The sequence below is a fragment of the Vanessa cardui genome, chromosome 7 (assembly GCF_905220365.1).
Source record: "Vanessa cardui chromosome 7, ilVanCard2.1, whole genome shotgun sequence".
Lineage (NCBI taxonomy): Eukaryota > Metazoa > Arthropoda > Insecta > Lepidoptera > Nymphalidae > Vanessa > Vanessa cardui.
The window spans coordinates 9,536,178-9,554,760 of NC_061129.1; the positions used below are offsets into that span (position 1 = coordinate 9,536,178).

The window sequence follows — 18,583 nt, forward strand, 5'->3', positions numbered from 1 at the left end:
AAATAAATGTACTAGTGCAATTTCTGTGTAATACAATTTCTCACTAAAAAGTAATATTATAAAACTTAAAATATCAGTTCTTGTTCTAAAAGCAGAAACATTATAACTAATTAATCATGACACTAAATTAATGTTTACCTATCAATTTTTAATGACCATAATGGTAAATTAGGTTTGTATTTAATGTATTAATGATGTACTTGCTCAATGGTTTTTTATTTTAAATAAGTGAGATATGCAAATGTAGACCACCTAGTCTCCATTTGCATTAGGTAATGCAAAGCAAATTATAGTAACCAATGTTTAAAAAAGTTTAGTTACTTGAAGATACACATCTTGTATGACATTGGACATCATACTTTATATATTTTATTTTTATTAACTTTATAAGTTGTAATAATAACAGAATTCCAGGATTAAAACACAAAATGTCTTTTCCTAGTTTAGGTAAACAAGCACATCTATTTCAATCATTAGCCTATGAGCTTAACCAAAATAAAAATGAACTCTTTTTATTCTATTACTTATTGTAGAACAAGTAGAAAAATGAAATAAAAGAATTTCATGGAAATGAATTTGTTTATTATGATTACTTCTTCTTGGACACACCGACAGTTCTTCCGCGTCTACCAGTGGTCTTAGTGTGCTGACCACGTACACGGAGGCCCCAGTAGTGTCTCATACCTCTGTGGGCACGGATCTTCTTCAACCTTTCCAAATCCTCACGGAGCTTAGAGTCCAAGTTGGAAGAGGTCAATTGGCTGTATTTGCCATCAACTATATCCTTTTGTCTGTTAAGGAACCAGTCAGGAATTTTGTACTGTCTGGGATTGGACATGATAGTAACAATTTTTTCTACCTGAAAAGAAATTTAAATATTTTTAAAGAAGAATTTCCTAACTTTGTAATATTAAAATACTCTCATTAAATAATAAAAGCAGCAATAAATATCATGAGACACATCCAGTTAACAATATTATTATACCAATTTTATTCAATTACTTTTAAAGTTATGACTGACATGATAGAACTGAAAATAAAACAATATATTTTACGGAAAGTGATCTCTTGGAGGAAAAATAAACATTTTGCTATGAAAGTAAGGTAAAGTTCTCTAACCTCTTCTTCAGTACATTCTCCAGCACGTTTGTCGAGGTCGATGTCAGCTTTTTTCAGTACAATGTTGGAGTATCTGCGACCTACTCCCTTGATAGCAGTCATGGCAAACATAACTTTACGTTTGCCATCGATGTTCGTATTCATTATACGAAGAATATGTTGAAATTTGTCCGGTATTACGAGCGACTGAAAATAAAAACACTTGTCAATGTATTTAACAAAATACACACTCAATATTCACTTTAACCATCTTTAGAACGAAACTTTAGAAGAATATTTTATAAATAGTTTAAGATTACTTCATATTATTAAGATTTTAGTACCATTTTGTTAAATTCTATCGGCTCAACGTTCACGAAGAACCACCGTCAACATGAAAAGGATATAAAAAAACTTCACAGATAAAAGTAATATGTCAAAACATAACCATAAGCTAAAGAGTTTTTCCGAAAAAAAATATTCACACTATCGATATTTGATCTTATGTTGTTGTAGCAAAAAGTTATATTATATAAATAGATAAAATTTTCGAAAGTAAAATAATATAACCAATATCATAATAAGATTGTAATGGCGTAAATCTTACAAATCGATAAAGAATATCAATAACGCAAGTTCAATGTGTTCTATATTTATTTAAATATAGTTCAATAATAAAAAAAATATAAATTTTCGTGTTTTGAAAGTGTAACACGATAATAGCAAAGAATATAGAAAATTGAGCATCATACATATAAGGCACATTATGTTTGCCATTTACAAACATCGACGTTGTTGGAAATATTACTTTTCTTACATTGGCAATAGCATCTTACTTAGGAGCTAAGATGTTATGCTTTTCTTGCCTTTAATTACTTTGGCTTACGCTTCAAACCACAAAAATACTGAAAGATAATGCGATTCGATACTATGATGATTAAATGATGATGACCAAGAATTGTAATTAAATTAATTAATAGCACTACTCTATTATTCATAAGAAAAAATAATAATAAAATATTGCTTATTAAGTGAAAGCCTAAGTGATATTATTACTCTATTAGGCCTTAAGATTTTAAACTTAAGCCAACATCGTTGAGAAATAGACATTGTCTATGGGTAACATTTTGTGAAATTTGTGAGTGTTCGTTCGTGTGCCGGTTGCCAATTTTTCTTCGGTTATTAGGTTTCCAGATAGATTTAAGTTCAGCTAGAATAAAGTGTAACAAAATGCTGACGGAAACGACGCTAACACTCATACAAATATTAGAAAAGACTATATCACCAGGTTTGCAACGCTTTCTTTAAATACTATGAGCATGGCGCTTCTTTATTGTCAACTGACTTTTATAGTACGTAGCACAAACGATTATAAGATAGAAGGAAACAATGTTATCAATATGAAAAAGTGCTTAAGTACCGAGGTAACCTCTAAAGTACCTGGCATTAATTATAATAGTTTTGATTTTGAATATGTCCAAGTTAAAGGGATTACAACGTAACAAATTAGTACTGGACTGTCATGTAAAGAAGTTTCTGGTCGGTAGCATTATATCTGGGTAGATTATGTGTGTTTTTTCAATTTATTTTACTAAAAACTTTAGTGTGCTCTAATTTTGTATTTACAACTTAGACTTTTTCTAGAATTAACCTCACCATGTGTTTCTTCATAATGCTGTTGAATGTCTTGCTTGTCTCGCAAATCTAATAGGAGTTAAATTACTATTTCTTTTTATTTTAATGAAACTTTTATTTAATCTCACTAACAACTTTTGCAGATCGAAATGAATTGGAAGCAGCTGAAAAATACCTTGACCATGCAGCTGTCACCAACTTCACAACCTTTATCAAGATGCTGTCAGATGTGCTGGTACAAGGGGGAAATAGCCAAGTTGCTAGGATGGCTGCTGGATTGCAGCTGAAAAACCACTTGACATCCAAAGATCCCGCTTTAAAATTGCAATATCAGCAACGATGGCTAGCACTACCAGAGGATATAAGACTTTACATTAAAAAAAATGTAATAATATAATGTTTTATATTATAGTTTTTCTACCACCATTTATTAATAATGTTGTGCAACATATTATAATTGTAAATTCATTTGATGTTTTAGATCTTAGCAGCAATAGGAACGGAGAACAGTAGGCCTAGTTCTGCCGCACAGTGTGTTGCATATGTAGCAGTGGCAGAGCTTGCTGAAGGACAGTGGAATGAACTCATTCCCATGCTCGTAGAAAATGTTCTTAATGCTCAATCAACAGAATTGAAGAAAGAAGCAAGCTTAGAGGCTATTGGTGAGACATTTGTTTTCTACTAAACATAAACAAATTAGAATATACAAAGGCATATATATTTTAATAATTCTGTAGGCTCAAATTTTGAAATTGATAGTTTTATGAATATTCATATATTGATTTACTATTTATGTCAGTTAAGATTTGAATTGAGTATAAACTAGTAGTAACCAGACAAACAGGTTCTTTTTTATATCACTTGTGTTTTTTTAGATAAGAATGATTATTATCCAATACTGATATAAGACCTTAAACAATTATCTTATACATTTACATTCAACAATAAAAAATAAATAAATAAAAAACATTTTTTTTTAATTTTTATAAAAATATAAGATTGCCAGAAAAATTTATGATATCCAAAGATGCAATGAACTACTCCAATCAATTCTATTTTTATTAATGTGTTGCAATCATATATTTTTTACTTACATTTAAATATTCAAATAAATAGTATTACATAAATTGTTACCTGACTATTTTGGGTTACAACTTGTTTTGTGAGGCAATGTATAATTTTACAACAGGATGAATGATAATGATACTGAAAAACATTCAAAACATTTCTCTTATAAGGTTAAAAAAACCATTAAATAATGTTTATGTGCTAATGCACAACCCAAATTAATATCACTTTAGGGTTGTTAAAACATTAACATCTTTATTAACTTAATTGCCCTGGGAGTGAAACAATAGTCTCCATTTCAACATTTAATAATTTATCATTATCAAAAATAATTGTTAAAAAAAAATGAGGTGTTTCTATTGGTCAGACAGAAGGTTGTAGAATTTTGACAATTAATAAAACAGCATAATTTTATGTTGAATAAAAATATCTGAATCTCTTAAATTTTTGTATTTAAATAATGACATTAAGAATCAGAAAATACTAAATATATAATTTGTAAATTCTTATTTGTCTAAGTTGAATTATGTTACCTGTTTAACTAACATCACACTCACTAAAGAGTTAATGAGACTTATGATGAATATTTAATATAACAGACATGGAAGGTGAACTCTTCCTTGCCACTAGATGGTATAATACTCAAAGGAATTCTACATTTTTATGCAGGTTATATATGTCAAGAAATAGATGCAGAAGTATTAACAGAAAAAAGTAATCCAATTTTAACTGCTATTATCCATGGAATGAGATCTACTGAACCCAGTAGTTATGTTCGCCTTGCTGCAACACAAGCACTGCTTAACTCACTCGAGTTCACAAAAGCTAATTTCGATAAAGAAAATGAAAGAAACTTTATAATGGAAGTTGTTTGTGAAGCAACACAATCTAGTGATATGAGGATAAGTGTAGCAGCACTTCAATGTTTAGTAAGTATTCTTATTGTTATGTTATGTATAATTTGTTGACTTCATACTACCATTTTCCTAAAAACTGACATTTTATTAATTTAATGGTAATGCTATTGAACTTTTTTTTTTCTAATTAGTTCATAGCTTATGTAATCCTTTGAGTATAGAGTAATATTATTATATTGGTACATTTTTTTATTAACATAATATATCACCAGGTAAAAATTTTAACTCTATACTATCAATACATGGAACCATACATGGGACAAGCTCTATTTCCTATTACCTTAGAAGCAATGAAATCTGACATTGATGAGATATCATTACAAGGTATTGAATTCTGGTCAAATGTAAGTGATGAAGAAATCGATCTGGCTATCGAAATGGCTGAGGCAGCAGAAGCAGGTAACAATTTTTTTAAATAAATTTCATCACTATTTAATGAGTTTGTACTCACTAATAATTTAATTTTAATAACAGGCCGTCCACCCGTCAGGACATCACGATTTTATGCCAGAGGAGCACTACAGTACATAGCTCCAGTCCTAATGCAAAAACTCACCAAGCAGGATGACTCTGATGATGAACTTGAATGGAACCCATCTAAAGCCGCTTCAGTGTGTTTGATGTTACTTTCAAACTGCTGTGAAGATGAGATTGTTCCAAATGTTTTGCCTTTCATTCGTACTAATATCAAAAATGAAAACTGGAGATACAGAGAAGCTGCATTAATGGCTTTTGGTTCCATCTTGGGAGGTCTTGAAGCAAATACTCTTGTTCCTCTTGTGGAAGAAGCTATGCCTACTTTGATAGAGGCTATGTATGATTCTAGTGTGGCGGTGAGAGACACAGCCGCATGGACAATTGGTAGAATTTGTGAAATTGTTCCTGAAGCAGCCATCAATGATACTTATATTAAACCACTATTAGAAAGTCTTGTTAGGGGCCTGAAGGCTGAGCCTCGCGTAGCCGCAAGTGTTTGCTGGGCATTCACTGGTCTAGCTGAAGCAGCTTATGAGGCTGCTGATAGCAGCGATTCACATCAACCAAAAACGTATTGCATGTCATCTTACTTCGATTACATTGTTGAGCGACTTTTGGAAACAACTGATCGTCAAGACGCAGCGCAACATAACCTAAGATCAGCAGCTTATGAAGCACTCATGGAAATGGTGAAAAATTCTCCTACAGATTGCTATGTCACTGTGCAAAAGACGACAATGGTTATACTAGAAAGGCTGCAACAAGTGCTACAAATGGAGAATCACATCTCCAGTCATCTAGATAGATCTCAGTTTAATGATCTACAGAGTCTCTTATGTGCCACTTTACAATCTGTACTTCGGAAGGTTACACCGGAAGATGCTCCACAGATATCTGACGCTATAATGACGGCACTTTTAACAATGTTCGCTGGTAACGCAGGTAAGACAGGTGGCGTTCAAGAAGACGCTTTAATGGCGGTATCTACCCTGGTTGAAGTATTAGGTGAAGGCTTTCTTAAATATATGGATGCATTTAAACAATATCTTTATGTTGGGCTCAAAAACCATCAAGAGTACCAAGTATGTGTGTCCGCTGTTGGTGTAACTGGCGATATCTGTCGCGCTCTAAAGAGTAAGGTAACTAGTCGTGTAATATTGTTATACTGATCCCTTATCTAATATAATATTCAGAATTATAATCTTCGATTTGTTGTCTTCAGGTGCTCCCATATTGTGATGAAATCATATTTCTCTTATTAGAGAACCTTGGTGATCCATCTATTCATCGCTCAGTGAAACCTCAAATTTTATCTGTATTTGGAGATATTGCCCTAAGCATTGGTCCTGATTTTAAGAAATATTTTGATGTGGTTATGCAAATGTTACAACAGGTTGGTTGTTGTATTCCTTATTTCAATTTTAGTGTAACAATATCTATCCAAACTTATTTTTTTTTTCTAAATTTACAGGCAAGTAGCGCACAAGTTGATCGTAATGATTATGACATGGTTGAATACTTATGTGAGTTACGAGAAAGTGTTCTGGAAGCTTACACAGGTATCATTCAAGGATTGAAAGGGGCAAGTGGAGAGGTAAGATTATTATACAAAAGTTCCTTCAAAAAACTAACCACTAAACATCTAGACAAAGAATACAGAAATATATATAAAGTATATATAGTTTTTATAACAAACATTACTATCTTAGTAGGACTATTATATTTTTTAGAAGAACATTAAATAGTTATAGTACGATACAACTTAGATGTTGCATCGGCAAAATTCGTAAAACCGATCACATCCGAATTGAGTACGCTATCCCAAATTATCAATATTTATTTCTCATGCGAATATGATCTTTGCACAAATGTAATAACTTGTAATATCATATGACCTAATATATTCGTCAATTTGACGCGTCGATTTACATGCACTTGCTTTCTCTAACACGTGAATTTATAGCGACGAATAGCGTCGAATGGCGCGATAGGGAGCTATTTCTATTGGTTGTGTAAATCGATAGTAATCGGTTTTATTTTCATTCCATTGCATTTTCCGATGCTACATCTAATTTGTGTCGTACTATACATAATCGAGTCGAGTCATAATGGAGTCGAGATGGCCCAGTGGTTAGAACGCGTGCATCTTAACCGATGATTGCGGGTTCAAACCCAGGCAAGCACCGCTGATTCATGTGCTTAATTTGTCTTTATAATTCATCTCGTGCTCAGCGGTGAAGGAAAACATCTTGAGGAAACCTGCATGTGACAAATTTCATAGAAATTCTGCCACATGTGTATTCCACCAACCCGCATTGGAACAGCGTGGTGGAATATGTTCCAAACCTTCTCCTCAAAGGGAGAGGAGGCCTTTAGCCCAGCGGTGGGAATTTACAGGCTGTTGTTGTTTGTTGTTGTTGTTGTTATACATAATATCTTGTTTACCATCATTATCATTTCATCACAGATGAAATTGACGACCTCCATGGTCGAGTGGTGTGTACACCGGTTTTCATGGGTACGCCACTCCGAGGTCCCGGGTTCGATTCCCGGCCGAGTCGATGTAGATTACCATTAGTTTTCTATGTTGTCTTGGGTCTGGGTGTTTGTGGTACCGTCGTTACTTCTGATTGTCCATAACACAAGTGCTTCAGCTACTTACATTGGGATCAGAGTAATGTATGTGATGTTGTCTCAATTACTTACAGAAACAATGATCAGTAAAGACGAATGGTATCTCGCAGGTGCAGTCGGACGTGGCGCTAGTGGAGCCGCACGTGGGCGCGATCGTGAACTTCATGATCCAGGTGGCGTCTGAGCCGGAGCGCACGGACGGGCACATGTCTGTGATCGCGGGGCTGACGGGCGACCTGTGCACGGTGTTCGGGTTGCGAGTGCTGCCCATGCTGGAGACGCGGCCGCTGCTCGACCTGCTGCAGGTCGCGCGCCTGTCGCGCACGCCGCGCACCAAGACGCTCGCCAACTGGGCCACCAAGGAGATCCGAAAGCTCAAGCAGCAGGCGCCCCTCGCTAGCTGGTACGCACCCGAGACGCTCTCGTCCACATAGACTTGGTCAACTCGGTGGTAGGGCCTTGTGCAAGCCCGTCTGGTTAGGTACCACCCACTCATCAGTTATTCAACCGCCAAACAACAGTACTCAGTATTGTTGTGTTCCGGTATGAAGGGTGAGTGAGCCAGTGTAACAGGCACAAGGGACATAACATCTTAGTTCCCAACGTTGGTGGCACATTGACGATGTAAGGAATAGTTAATAATTCTTGCAGCGTTAATGTCTATGGGCGATGGTGACCACTTACCAGCAGGTGGCCCATATGCTCGTCCGCCAACCTATACCATGTGCCAATCATCATGTCATCGATATACTTTTTAATAATCACAATACGAGATTTATCAGTTAGGTTTTAATTGTAAATAGTCTTAGATATTAAAGAAATATGACCGATATGTCCTATCGCACACTATTGGAGCCGATACTTAATCACTTATCAAATGATCCATTATTTCTCGTGTCATATTCGCATGTGCGAAATATTTAAGTGATACAAAAATATTTTTTAAAAATATATCTTATTAAATTACACTTTAGAAACATTTTTGTCCTTTTTAGTGTTAAGATTGTTGTCTGAAAGACAATTACAAACTACAATTCCGAAAGTTAAAAATATATAATCCTAATTTAATATTATATAGTCTTTTTTTAATTATTTCATACTGCGTAACGATTGTAGCATCTATTGCCGTATTATCTTGATAAAAGTAATCATTTAATCTACAATAATCCTTTATCAAAAACACAATAAAAGTCGGGCGAATTGTTGCTAAATCTTGAAATGCAGTTTAAAAATTAAGCAATTAATGTTTGAATCTCATTGTTTTATATAAACAATTACACGAAAAAAAAAATTGTATTTCGTTATACGGATATAACTACAGTCAGAAAAACAATCTGATTAATTTGGTAACTTTTGCAATCTCAATATACAGTATTATAAGCAGTCATACCCTTACTTATTAGTAGGGTAGGGTACGGTGTTCCGTAAATGCGAAATGTGGACGAACCACATGAAAATTAGTCAACCGATCAACGTAAAATTATGGATACATGTTAAGGGTACAAAACCTACCTACCATCATAACTCCCTTCGCGAAAACTAGCTGTATAATTCTTTAGATTAGAAAATTGACGAAAAGGAGAACATGCAAAACTTTCAGAATTTTTTTAAAAAAAATGATGTTTACAGGCACATATATATTAAAAATCTTTTTACTATATGTATTTTTTAAATAGTACAAAAGGCTATCATTATAATTGTTTCCCTAAAACCAGCCAGTTAATATAAATCGTCTTGTAGCACTTACTTTGGCCGAAAACTACTATAAAAAGATAGCCTCGATAACATTACAAATAATACTTACAGGCATCTGTGGATATTGTATGGTAGTCTTTACCAAAAGGTCCTACAGTAACCGTTTTTTTTACAAATTCACTTCTTCAGACATGTACCTTCCCAATGTTGGGCTAAGGTCTTTACTATTTATTGAGAAGTATTGGACTCATTTCTCAAATACAAATTTCCAAATGATGTTTTCCTTCATTGCTGAGTGTAAGATGAATTGTAGACACCACTTAAGCATGAATATTCAGTGATGCTTGGTTGGCTATTGAGTAATGTTTTATTTTAATAAATATTTTTTTCTGTACAGATTTGAAACCACGTGGAACAACAGTGATGTAACGAAGTTTCAGACAACTTATTGCTGGTAAACTCAAATATAATATTGGGAGGTCATATCATGTCATTATTTGTAAGTCGTTAGGTGCATTATTTTTAGGCCTTAGAGAATGCTTATTTTCTTTTCAATTATAAAACTTGCTCTCTGTGACCATTGTCTATATTTACTTCATATCGCAAAAAAATACATATTCTAATCATGTATGTGTCTATTATTACTTATTTGAATTAAAGCGTAAGATCTAACAACGCAATTAACAATGTTTTCGAAATGGATAATGAATTATTTCGAATTTGATAGCTATTTATACTATATTATATGTTGTTAATGATGTTTTAAACTAAAATTTAGGAGCCAAGTGCTAAGCGCGGGGCTTCAAATTTTGTAAAAATCAAATTCGAAATATAATTTTTACTCGTTCATTAAAAAATTAATTAATTATATTTAATTTATGAGTTACTTGTTGTTATATCTTAAGCAATGATATGTGGCTTTTGATATTTAATGGTAAAAATTCCTATTATAGATGCATTTATCTATAAATATTCACATCCTATAATATAATTGTAATTCAATGCTTAATACGTGTATAATAAGCTGCTTCCGACAGATGTACAAGGAATTAATTTAATTTGTGTATCACAAAGTGATCAACGTGCGGCCAATGCACCTAGCGCGGTATATTTGAAACATTATGTAAAGCCTCACCATTATCATTTCATAATAATCTTAATAAAAAAAAAAACGTTAAAGCATTTTCCTATTTGGTATTATAGATACAGACAGTGGCTGTGGTATCTTTACTTATGTGAAGCGAAAGAGATTTGAATGAAAGTTGAAGTATGTTATTATAGGCATGCACATATGCAAGGGATTGTGAATTTTATAAATTATTATTGTTTTGTAAGATATTTGAAAGGTATCGTGAATGACGAAGAATGTTTGTGTGATGTGTGTGCGATCAGCATTTTGTAAACTTAGACATGTTATCAGCCCTGACGAAGGTTTGGTATTAATGTATAAGGTTCCGTCGAAGTTACGAGCGAGACTTAAGGACGCCATATTGGTGTATTATGCTTTTTATTCATCATAACTATTTTAATAAGAAAACGTCACTGCCGACCTCTAGAAAAAGATCAAACTATTAAATATATAATTTAAAAACAAATATTTTTTATATTAGCATGTCAAAATGTATTTTCTACAGTCTTATGTAATCATTTTTAAATATCAAATTAACATTAAGTGTTTATTACATAATTAGTAATTCATTAAAATTATTAAAAACATATATTCATATACAATAATATCGAATAGAATTGCAACATATTATGACAGTATATAATATTGTTTTTGCTAAAAATTAGAGATAATAATACTTTAAGCAATTCTATTGTACAATTACTACATACACGATTTATGTTTACTAATTTAATTATTTTATTTATGAATAATATTATTAATAACAAGAAGTATTAATAATGTTACTATTGTGATGAATAAAAAGTCAGCCTGCCTTTAGTCTCGATCTCATGTTTTGTACATATGTAATTAACAGCTCTTTTTCCTTTACATGGTACGTTTTATTAGCGAAACATTGGCCAAAGTCAAGCACTGACACTAACAAATTATTGTATAAATAATTAATTGTGCTTCCGTCGTTTTCGAAGTTATCTTATAAAGAATTGTTTTCGAATCTCAGACGAGTATAGTAGTGTAAATTTCTTTCCAGTTTTATACGGCTAATTTGTTGAACTTACGTATTGTCGCTTGTGACTATTAATTAATTGATTACGTTATTAAATCCTGTTTTTCTTGTACAATTTACACGTCAGTGCCTTTATGCATTCGAAGTTTTTATCGGGTTCGCAATTTCTTATCGCGTCAATGTTAAACATTCGCGGAATATAATTTGTAACGGATACTGAGCGATAAATCTATTTTCCAATAACAGTAGTTGTAACGTTATGGACTGAAGAGCTTGATGAAAGCAGATTGTAAAACAAATTGTTTTAATTTAATTCGTATATTGAGTGTTTGCTAGTCTGTGAGCATCACTGACAGGGATGATGTTTGCGCGAATTATGCAAGATTTTTTACGAGATGTGTGTCGTTACTTCTAGAGCTCATAAACATGATATGGATGTGCTTAAAAAACTAACCAGTGATTGTATACCGTCTGCCAAGCTCGAAGCTAGTAGATACCGTATGGTGTTTATGAGACTCATTGGTATTGTGTTTTTACATAATATGCGTATATATGCTCATGTAATACGTACTGATTGATAATTTTTTCATTAATCTGTTATATTATGTAGGTACTTATATTAAGGATGATAGGAGAATATGTATGAGGACTAGTGCCATGCCATGAAAGGTTCTGAATTAGAATCATAGGCATCCGAGTCGATGAATACCACCCACTTTTCCTGCGCGAAACAAATATTATTTAAAATATTATTTTGTTACATCTTTTAATTTCTTTTGTTTTGCTCATAAATACTATCCTGTAAACCGTTCTACGATATTAAAAGCAATTTTAAAGTTAAATCGTTTTTTTTTTTCAATACCTACATTTGTTTGTATATTTTGAGTTTTATACTATATTATTAACCATTGATATTTTATATTCATAGTTTTTTAAAAAGAAAAAAATTTTAGTGTCTCTATTTTAAAATATTTAGAATGTGATTTTTAATGTCCAGCCTGAAAACAGCAAATATTTTACCGTTATATTATAATCTTTATTAATAAATCAACAGGTACAGGTGAATAGATTGTAAGTTATTAAAATAAAACATACCATAACAAACGAAGTCAATTATTTATACAATGAAGCGAAGTGAAATATTAAGGCTTTACTACGCCCCCGGTTGTCCAGTTTTTAAAATATAATCGTGATATTAATGGTACATTTATTCATCAATAAATTATCATAACTTGTTTCAACGTACAAAAAGTTTAAAAGAATAATTATTGGGCAAAAATTAAGGTTTTTCTTTATTCTCCAAAAACAGCATTCAGTCTAGAATAAAAAGTGATTTGCATTGGACTAGTGATATCATGGAATACCTATTTGCCAAATGACTAAGAATACTAAAAAAAACTTGACCCTAACATATTTGTCATAAAAGTCGTGTACAGAAACATTTTCGATCGCTAGAAATGCACAAACTCAAAAAGCAATCTCTTAAAAATATACAAAAGTTATGCTTTTTAAAAATTTTAATATTGAGAACTTTTCATTATTAAAATTTTAAAACAAATGGATTAACAACAACAATTGGAGTTGTAGTTGTTGTCCAGAATCTCACCACTCACGTTTTTTTATGTACTAGCCACTTCACTAAGCGTTTATACGAAGATGTAATATTTATACCTACTAAGAGTGGCATTAATCAGGCATCAACGACACCGGCAGAGGCTTACACGCTATAATTGCTTCATCATCTTCTATACAAGTTGTTAATAAATAATATATCCCATTCGGATATATATACGTCCCATTATAAAATATAAATTATTGCTGAAAGAAATGCATAAGGTGTTATTGTAATGCAAAGCAAAATCTAACTATGATTTATGTTCGTTTTTTAGACATTATTACTTTAAACATTATTTTAAAGTAATTAATTTATAGTCTTATTTTAATTCCATAACTAATGGACCATAATAAATTAACCTAATTCCATATAACAATTTATTTTGTTTTAAGCTTCATCTTTAAAAGTTATTGTTTGAGTAAAGTATTATTTTAACTCTTGTATTGTAGCAGATAACCTTATTAGTAGATAAAGAGGTACATCCATTAGAGTGCCGGATACTAAAAGGTTATGATCAAATATTGAGCAGGCTAATTAAACATTATAAATGGTAAACAAGACAAAAATATGATTCCGTTTTAAAATTATAACTGAACAAACTTAATTTTTCAATCAAAGTTTAAAAAAAACTAATTTATACATTGGGTTAAACTCAAATACATATTATACAATATTTGTTTATTTTTAATACACAATATCTATATGTACAATTAAATGATACAGTGTACTAACGCTGTTATGATATTTATTCTGTACTATCAATTTGTGACGTATAATAACATCGAGAATAGATTTCGTTTTTGTCGGTTTGACGGATTCGTAACTTTGTAATTCCTTTCTGCTCTGTCTGTCATTCAGTTAACCACGTTCTTCAGTGGCCGTGGTCTTTCTTGTTTCATTTAAATATTTAATTAAATACCGGATTATAAGCTTATTAATTATTTCTTTTATTGTAATATTTTAAACTCAATAACAATGAAGCCACCATACAAAATCGGTAAGTTTTTTTAAATTAAACCATTTGTTATTGTTCATTTAAATGTTGCTTTTTTATTAAAATAGTAAATTATTAGTAAAGTGAAATATATATGTAAAATAATTGTTAGTAGTTGCAAATCCTCGATCAAATTATATGTTATTTTTAATTTTGTGAAGGTTATGTATACTACATGTGTTTTTATAATTCTTTGCAAAAACCTTTTTTATATTATTATTATTAGTTCATAATAATTAATAAATAAGTTAAAAAACCAGAACATGGTTAATATATGTTATCTTTTATTTGTTTACATATAATAATTATTGATACCGGTAATCAAAAATATTGCTGATAGTTCTTAAATTATCGATATTCGCCTAATCTCTATTAATAACTTTTATATTATAGGGTGTTACATATTATACTTACATTAAAAATAAATCATTCCATATAATATGTTACAGCTGACGAAAAATTGGCCGAGCTGGGTCGTAAGGAAATAATGCTAGCCGAAAAAGAAATGCCTGGACTAATGGCTTGCCGCCAAAAATACGCCTCATTAAAGATCTTAAAAGGTGCACGAATTGCTGGTAGCCTTCATATGACAGTTCAGACAGCAGTTCTCATAGAAACTCTTATTGAATTAGGAGCAGAAGTAAGTTTTTTAATTATTGCGCAATATGCCGATTATGATATAAATTAAATTAAAAAAAAAAACTAGAAATACTATAGTAAAAAAAAACATGATACAGATAACTTTGAAATCATTTTTTAATTTAGTAAAAATATCATTTCATATAGGTACTATACTCAAAAATATTTTATTGTTCTTTTTCTAAAAACCATATTTTAATACCATATTTCTTCATACATTTTTAGTGTAAAACATGTTACATAAACTTAAGGTAAAAACAGGTTCATGAAAAGAAAAATAACTTATTCATACCAGCATGATAACCGAGATAAGATAAACGTGTGTAGTATAATCATGTGTCTATGAATTTAAAATATATTCTTATCGTCACCATATATCTGTTTTGACATTTCCTTAGTTCACCTCTGATCCATAGTTCATGTGATGCAATAAAAATATAACAAAATATGTGAAATAATTACTCATGCCTTGTATTTATCTTTTGTTATCATTTATGATTTTTTTTTTCATTTTTTAGGTTCAATGGTCAAGTAGTAACATTTACAGTACTCAAGATGAGGCTGCAGCTGCATTGGTGGCTGTTGGAATTCCTATATATGCATGGAAAGGGGAAACCGAGGAGGAATATCTTTGGTGCATTGAACAAACTCTTGTATTCCCTGATGGAAAGGTATTTTTTCTTTATAATATTATGAGTTAAAGAGAAATAACTGATAATTTGACTTGATCTTTTTTAAAAATAGTACATTAAGTTTGAACGACTTTGGTCTCAATTTGAGTTTAAGTTTTGTGTATTATTATTCCAGCCATTGAACATGATTCTGGATGATGGAGGTGATCTTACAAACTTAGTCCACACCAAATACCCCCAGTATTTAGATGGTGTTAAGGGTATCTCTGAAGAAACAACTACTGGTGTACATAACTTATATAAGATGTTCCGTGAAGGTCTTTTGAAAGTTCCAGCCATTAATGTTAATGACTCTGTCACCAAAAGCAAGTTTGATAATTTATATGGATGTAGAGAATCTCTCCTTGATGGGATCAAGAGGGCCACTGATATAATGATTGCTGGAAAAGTTTGTGTTGTTGCTGGTTATGGAGATGTCGGAAAGGGATGCGCTCAAGCATTTAAAGGTTTTGGAGGTCGAGTAATTGTCACAGAAATAGATCCAATAAATGCACTGCAAGCGGCAATGGAAGGTTTTCAAGTAACAACAATGGATGAAGCAGCAGAAATTGGCCAAATATTTGTAACCACTACTGGAAACATTGATATCATCTGCAAAGAACATTTTGTCAAAATGAAAGATGACGCCATTGTTTGTAATATTGGTCACTTTGACTGTGAAGTAGATGTAGCTTGGCTGGAAAGTAATGCTAAGAAAGTAAACATTAAACAACAGGTTGACCGTTATGAACTTGAAAATGGTAACCATATAATTGTTCTTGCTGCCGGAAGACTTGTTAACTTAGGATGTGCCACTGGCCATTCATCATTCGTAATGTCAAATTCTTTCACTAACCAAGTTTTGGCACAGATTGAGCTCTGGACAAAACACAATGAATACCCTATTGGTGTTCACACTTTGCCTAAGAAGTTAGACGAAGAGGTTGCAGCTTTGCATTTAGATCATTTAGGTGTTAAACTGACCAAGCTTTCTCCCAAACAAGCCAAGTACATTGGAGTACCAGTTGAAGGACCATACAAACCAGATCATTACAGATACTGATTTTATTGAAATGAATTGTGTGTGCAAATTAACCTCCAATATAAAGAGTCAGACTATTGACTGCAACTGGTCTGTGGATAATGGTATAATATTATCACATGTATTAACAAAATAAAAACAAAATATTAAATGTGGAATTTTATTTAATTTAGCACAAACCTGACACTATGACAAGTAATAATTAAATCTTATAACTAATAAATTATGATGCATAGAACTGTAATAATTCTTCATCTTTAGGTTTTAAGATGCATTTATCCTTTAAATTTATTACCCATCCAGGCTCTAAACCGTAGAATATTTGTCTAGGGTCTTTTCTTTCACACAACATGTTATAACTTTTATCACTTTCTATAATTGGTAGTTGGTAACCATATTTTTGTGATAGTCTAAGCCTTTCTTCAGAAATCTTTTCTGGGTCAGCTAAATACCCTCTCATTTCAGCACTGGTATAATATTCAATGACATCAGGTGGAGGAATCATTCTCCTAGGTATTGCTTGACCAGTTTGAAAAAATGCTTTGGGGTTTTTGAGTAAAATCAGACTGTGGGGATCATAATATGCAGTTGTAATGACCCCACCATTCTTCTCAATAGCAGCAATAACTTGTTCACTTGCCCACTGAACCTCAATGTTAACTTTTGCAGCAAAAATATCCATTCCTTCATCTGTTAAATGAATTCCAAAATGCTTTTGATCTGGAAAGAAGTTGTAAAGACCAGATCTGACAATACTTGCTATATCTATTGGCTTACTTATGTCCAAGCGATTTGTATCAATTAACTTCTGTATTTCAAGTAGTGAGATGGGTGGATACTGTCTCCTATGGCTAAAACAATATATTTTTTTTAACATACAATTTAGTTTTTTGTATTAATTCTAGTGCTAAGCTCAAACAGGATTTTTTATAACTAAATCAAAATAAAGAGTATAATCTAAAATTGAAATGTAGAACTATTTTAACTTAACAATTTTCTTTAGAGAATTGTTATGGTCCTATTGTTAGAGCTCTTGATGATGTGTTCAAAAACAGGCAAGTACCATAGAATTGTTTATTATTGATTCAGTGTTCATAATTTATCTCATGCTTTGCAGTAAATATAATATCTACAAAACTCTGCCACATGTGGATGAACTAACATGGTGAAATAAGCTCCAAAACTTTTGTTCAAAAAGAGTGGTGGCCTTAGTATAGCAGTGGGACATTTAGAGGCTTTTAATTTTACTCAAAAGAAGTACTTACTGATGGCCTTTGTAATACGGCTCATGAGGCATTCTTAGATAAAATGGATTATTTCCGGTTTCATAGCCAAGTCTCATGTAATTCTGTCGCTGACCAGAGCCTTTATTACCAGCGCCATGCTTGTCACCACCATGTTGACCTCGGCCTCGTTTTATCTAAAAGTTACTCAATTTTATCATATAAACACAAATATTCTACTTGGTATTAATTCATGTGCTTGGATAGATTCACTGAAAATACAGCTTTATTATTTTAGCACATTAAATACACTGTAAATCATTCTTAATTTTTTTTATATTTATTTCTACTAATTAGTAATGAAGGAAGCATTTGACTGAGTTTTTGGGTGCGGTGCTAATATATTATAATTAAAACAATTAATCAAAATTAATACTGAATTAAAATAATTCCGGAAGCTAAACTTTTCTTGGTTTTTAATTTCACTTACATTTTTTCTGGAACCAGGATTATCTCGAATGTTACCTAATGACAGTCTTGGCAGGGACCGCAACATTGCAAGCGATTTTTCAGTAATTTGGCGAGACCCCATGGTGAGGTTATTGTATTTTACTTCCTATGCGATTTATTTTATATTGTAATCAGTAAATTTTAGGTTATTTTTGTGTTCAATTACAAAAAGACAAAAATCCGTCAATGTAGCTGACATCTGTCTGTCACTGTCAAAGAAGAGATTTTGG

At 31.9% G+C, this 18,583-nt stretch overlaps 4 protein-coding genes across 4 annotated transcripts; 2 read left to right on the forward strand and 2 right to left on the reverse strand.

The window, feature by feature from the left end:
* Window positions 1-565: 565 nt before the first annotated feature.
* Window positions 566-1,590, reverse strand: LOC124531058 (40S ribosomal protein S18). Its single transcript, XM_047105502.1, has 3 exons — window positions 1,443-1,590; window positions 1,120-1,305; window positions 566-859 (listed from the first exon to the last, which is right to left on the reverse strand). The coding sequence occupies exons 1-3, from the start codon at window positions 1,443-1,445 to the stop codon at window positions 590-592; spliced, it is 459 nt and encodes a 152-aa protein (XP_046961458.1). The 5' UTR covers window positions 1,446-1,590; the 3' UTR covers window positions 566-589.
* A 619-nt stretch (window positions 1,591-2,209) lies between these two features.
* Window positions 2,210-12,501, forward strand: LOC124531053 (importin subunit beta-1). The gene is made up of 10 exons (XM_047105498.1): window positions 2,210-2,386; window positions 2,877-3,118; window positions 3,215-3,395; window positions 4,471-4,730; window positions 4,931-5,117; window positions 5,193-6,334; window positions 6,418-6,588; window positions 6,667-6,789; window positions 7,940-8,232; window positions 9,922-12,501. Coding segments are annotated over exons 1-10 (2,658 nt in total). The 5' UTR covers window positions 2,210-2,328; the 3' UTR covers window positions 9,923-12,501.
* A 1,567-nt stretch (window positions 12,502-14,068) lies between these two features.
* Window positions 14,069-16,775, forward strand: LOC124531054 (adenosylhomocysteinase). The gene is made up of 4 exons (XM_047105499.1): window positions 14,069-14,271; window positions 14,718-14,908; window positions 15,426-15,578; window positions 15,715-16,775. The coding sequence occupies exons 1-4, from the start codon at window positions 14,250-14,252 to the stop codon at window positions 16,639-16,641; spliced, it is 1,293 nt and encodes a 430-aa protein (XP_046961455.1). The 5' UTR covers window positions 14,069-14,249; the 3' UTR covers window positions 16,642-16,775.
* On the reverse strand, window positions 16,767-18,567 carry LOC124531055 (39S ribosomal protein L15, mitochondrial). The gene is made up of 3 exons (XM_047105500.1): window positions 18,334-18,567; window positions 17,886-18,040; window positions 16,767-17,471 (listed from the first exon to the last, which is right to left on the reverse strand). Exons 1-3 carry the CDS (start codon window positions 18,433-18,435, stop codon window positions 16,844-16,846), a joined length of 885 nt encoding a protein of 294 aa, XP_046961456.1. The 5' UTR covers window positions 18,436-18,567; the 3' UTR covers window positions 16,767-16,843.
* Window positions 18,568-18,583: the final 16 nt, after the last annotated feature.

Excerpts from the sequence above, each read along its gene's own strand:
- LOC124531055 (XM_047105500.1), bottom strand. The coding sequence starts at position 18,435 with ATGGGGTCTCGCCAAATTACTGAAAAATCGCTTGCAATGTTGCGGTCC. Across the intron at positions 18,041-18,333 it reads ATCCTGGTTCCAGAAAAAAT|ATAAAACGAGGCCGAGGTCA; the intron begins GTAAGTGAAATT and ends AGTAACTTTTAG. Across the intron at positions 17,472-17,885 it reads CCGTATTACAAAGGCCATCA|CCATAGGAGACAGTATCCAC; the intron begins GTAAGTACTTCT and ends ATATTGTTTTAG.
- LOC124531054 (XM_047105499.1), top strand. The coding sequence starts at position 14,250 with ATGAAGCCACCATACAAAATCG. Across the intron at positions 14,272-14,717 it reads GAAGCCACCATACAAAATCG|CTGACGAAAAATTGGCCGAG; the intron begins GTAAGTTTTTTT and ends AATATGTTACAG. Across the intron at positions 15,579-15,714 it reads TTGTATTCCCTGATGGAAAG|CCATTGAACATGATTCTGGA; the intron begins GTATTTTTTCTT and ends TTATTATTCCAG.
- LOC124531058 (XM_047105502.1), bottom strand. Across the intron at positions 860-1,119 it reads GAGAATGTACTGAAGAAGAG|GTAGAAAAAATTGTTACTAT; the intron begins GTTAGAGAACTT and ends ATTTCTTTTCAG.
- LOC124531053 (XM_047105498.1), top strand. The coding sequence starts at position 2,329 with ATGCTGACGGAAACGACGCTAACACTCATACAAATATTAGAAAAGACT. Across the intron at positions 4,731-4,930 it reads TAGCAGCACTTCAATGTTTA|GTAAAAATTTTAACTCTATA; the intron begins GTAAGTATTCTT and ends ATATATCACCAG. Across the intron at positions 6,589-6,666 it reads TTATGCAAATGTTACAACAG|GCAAGTAGCGCACAAGTTGA; the intron begins GTTGGTTGTTGT and ends CTAAATTTACAG.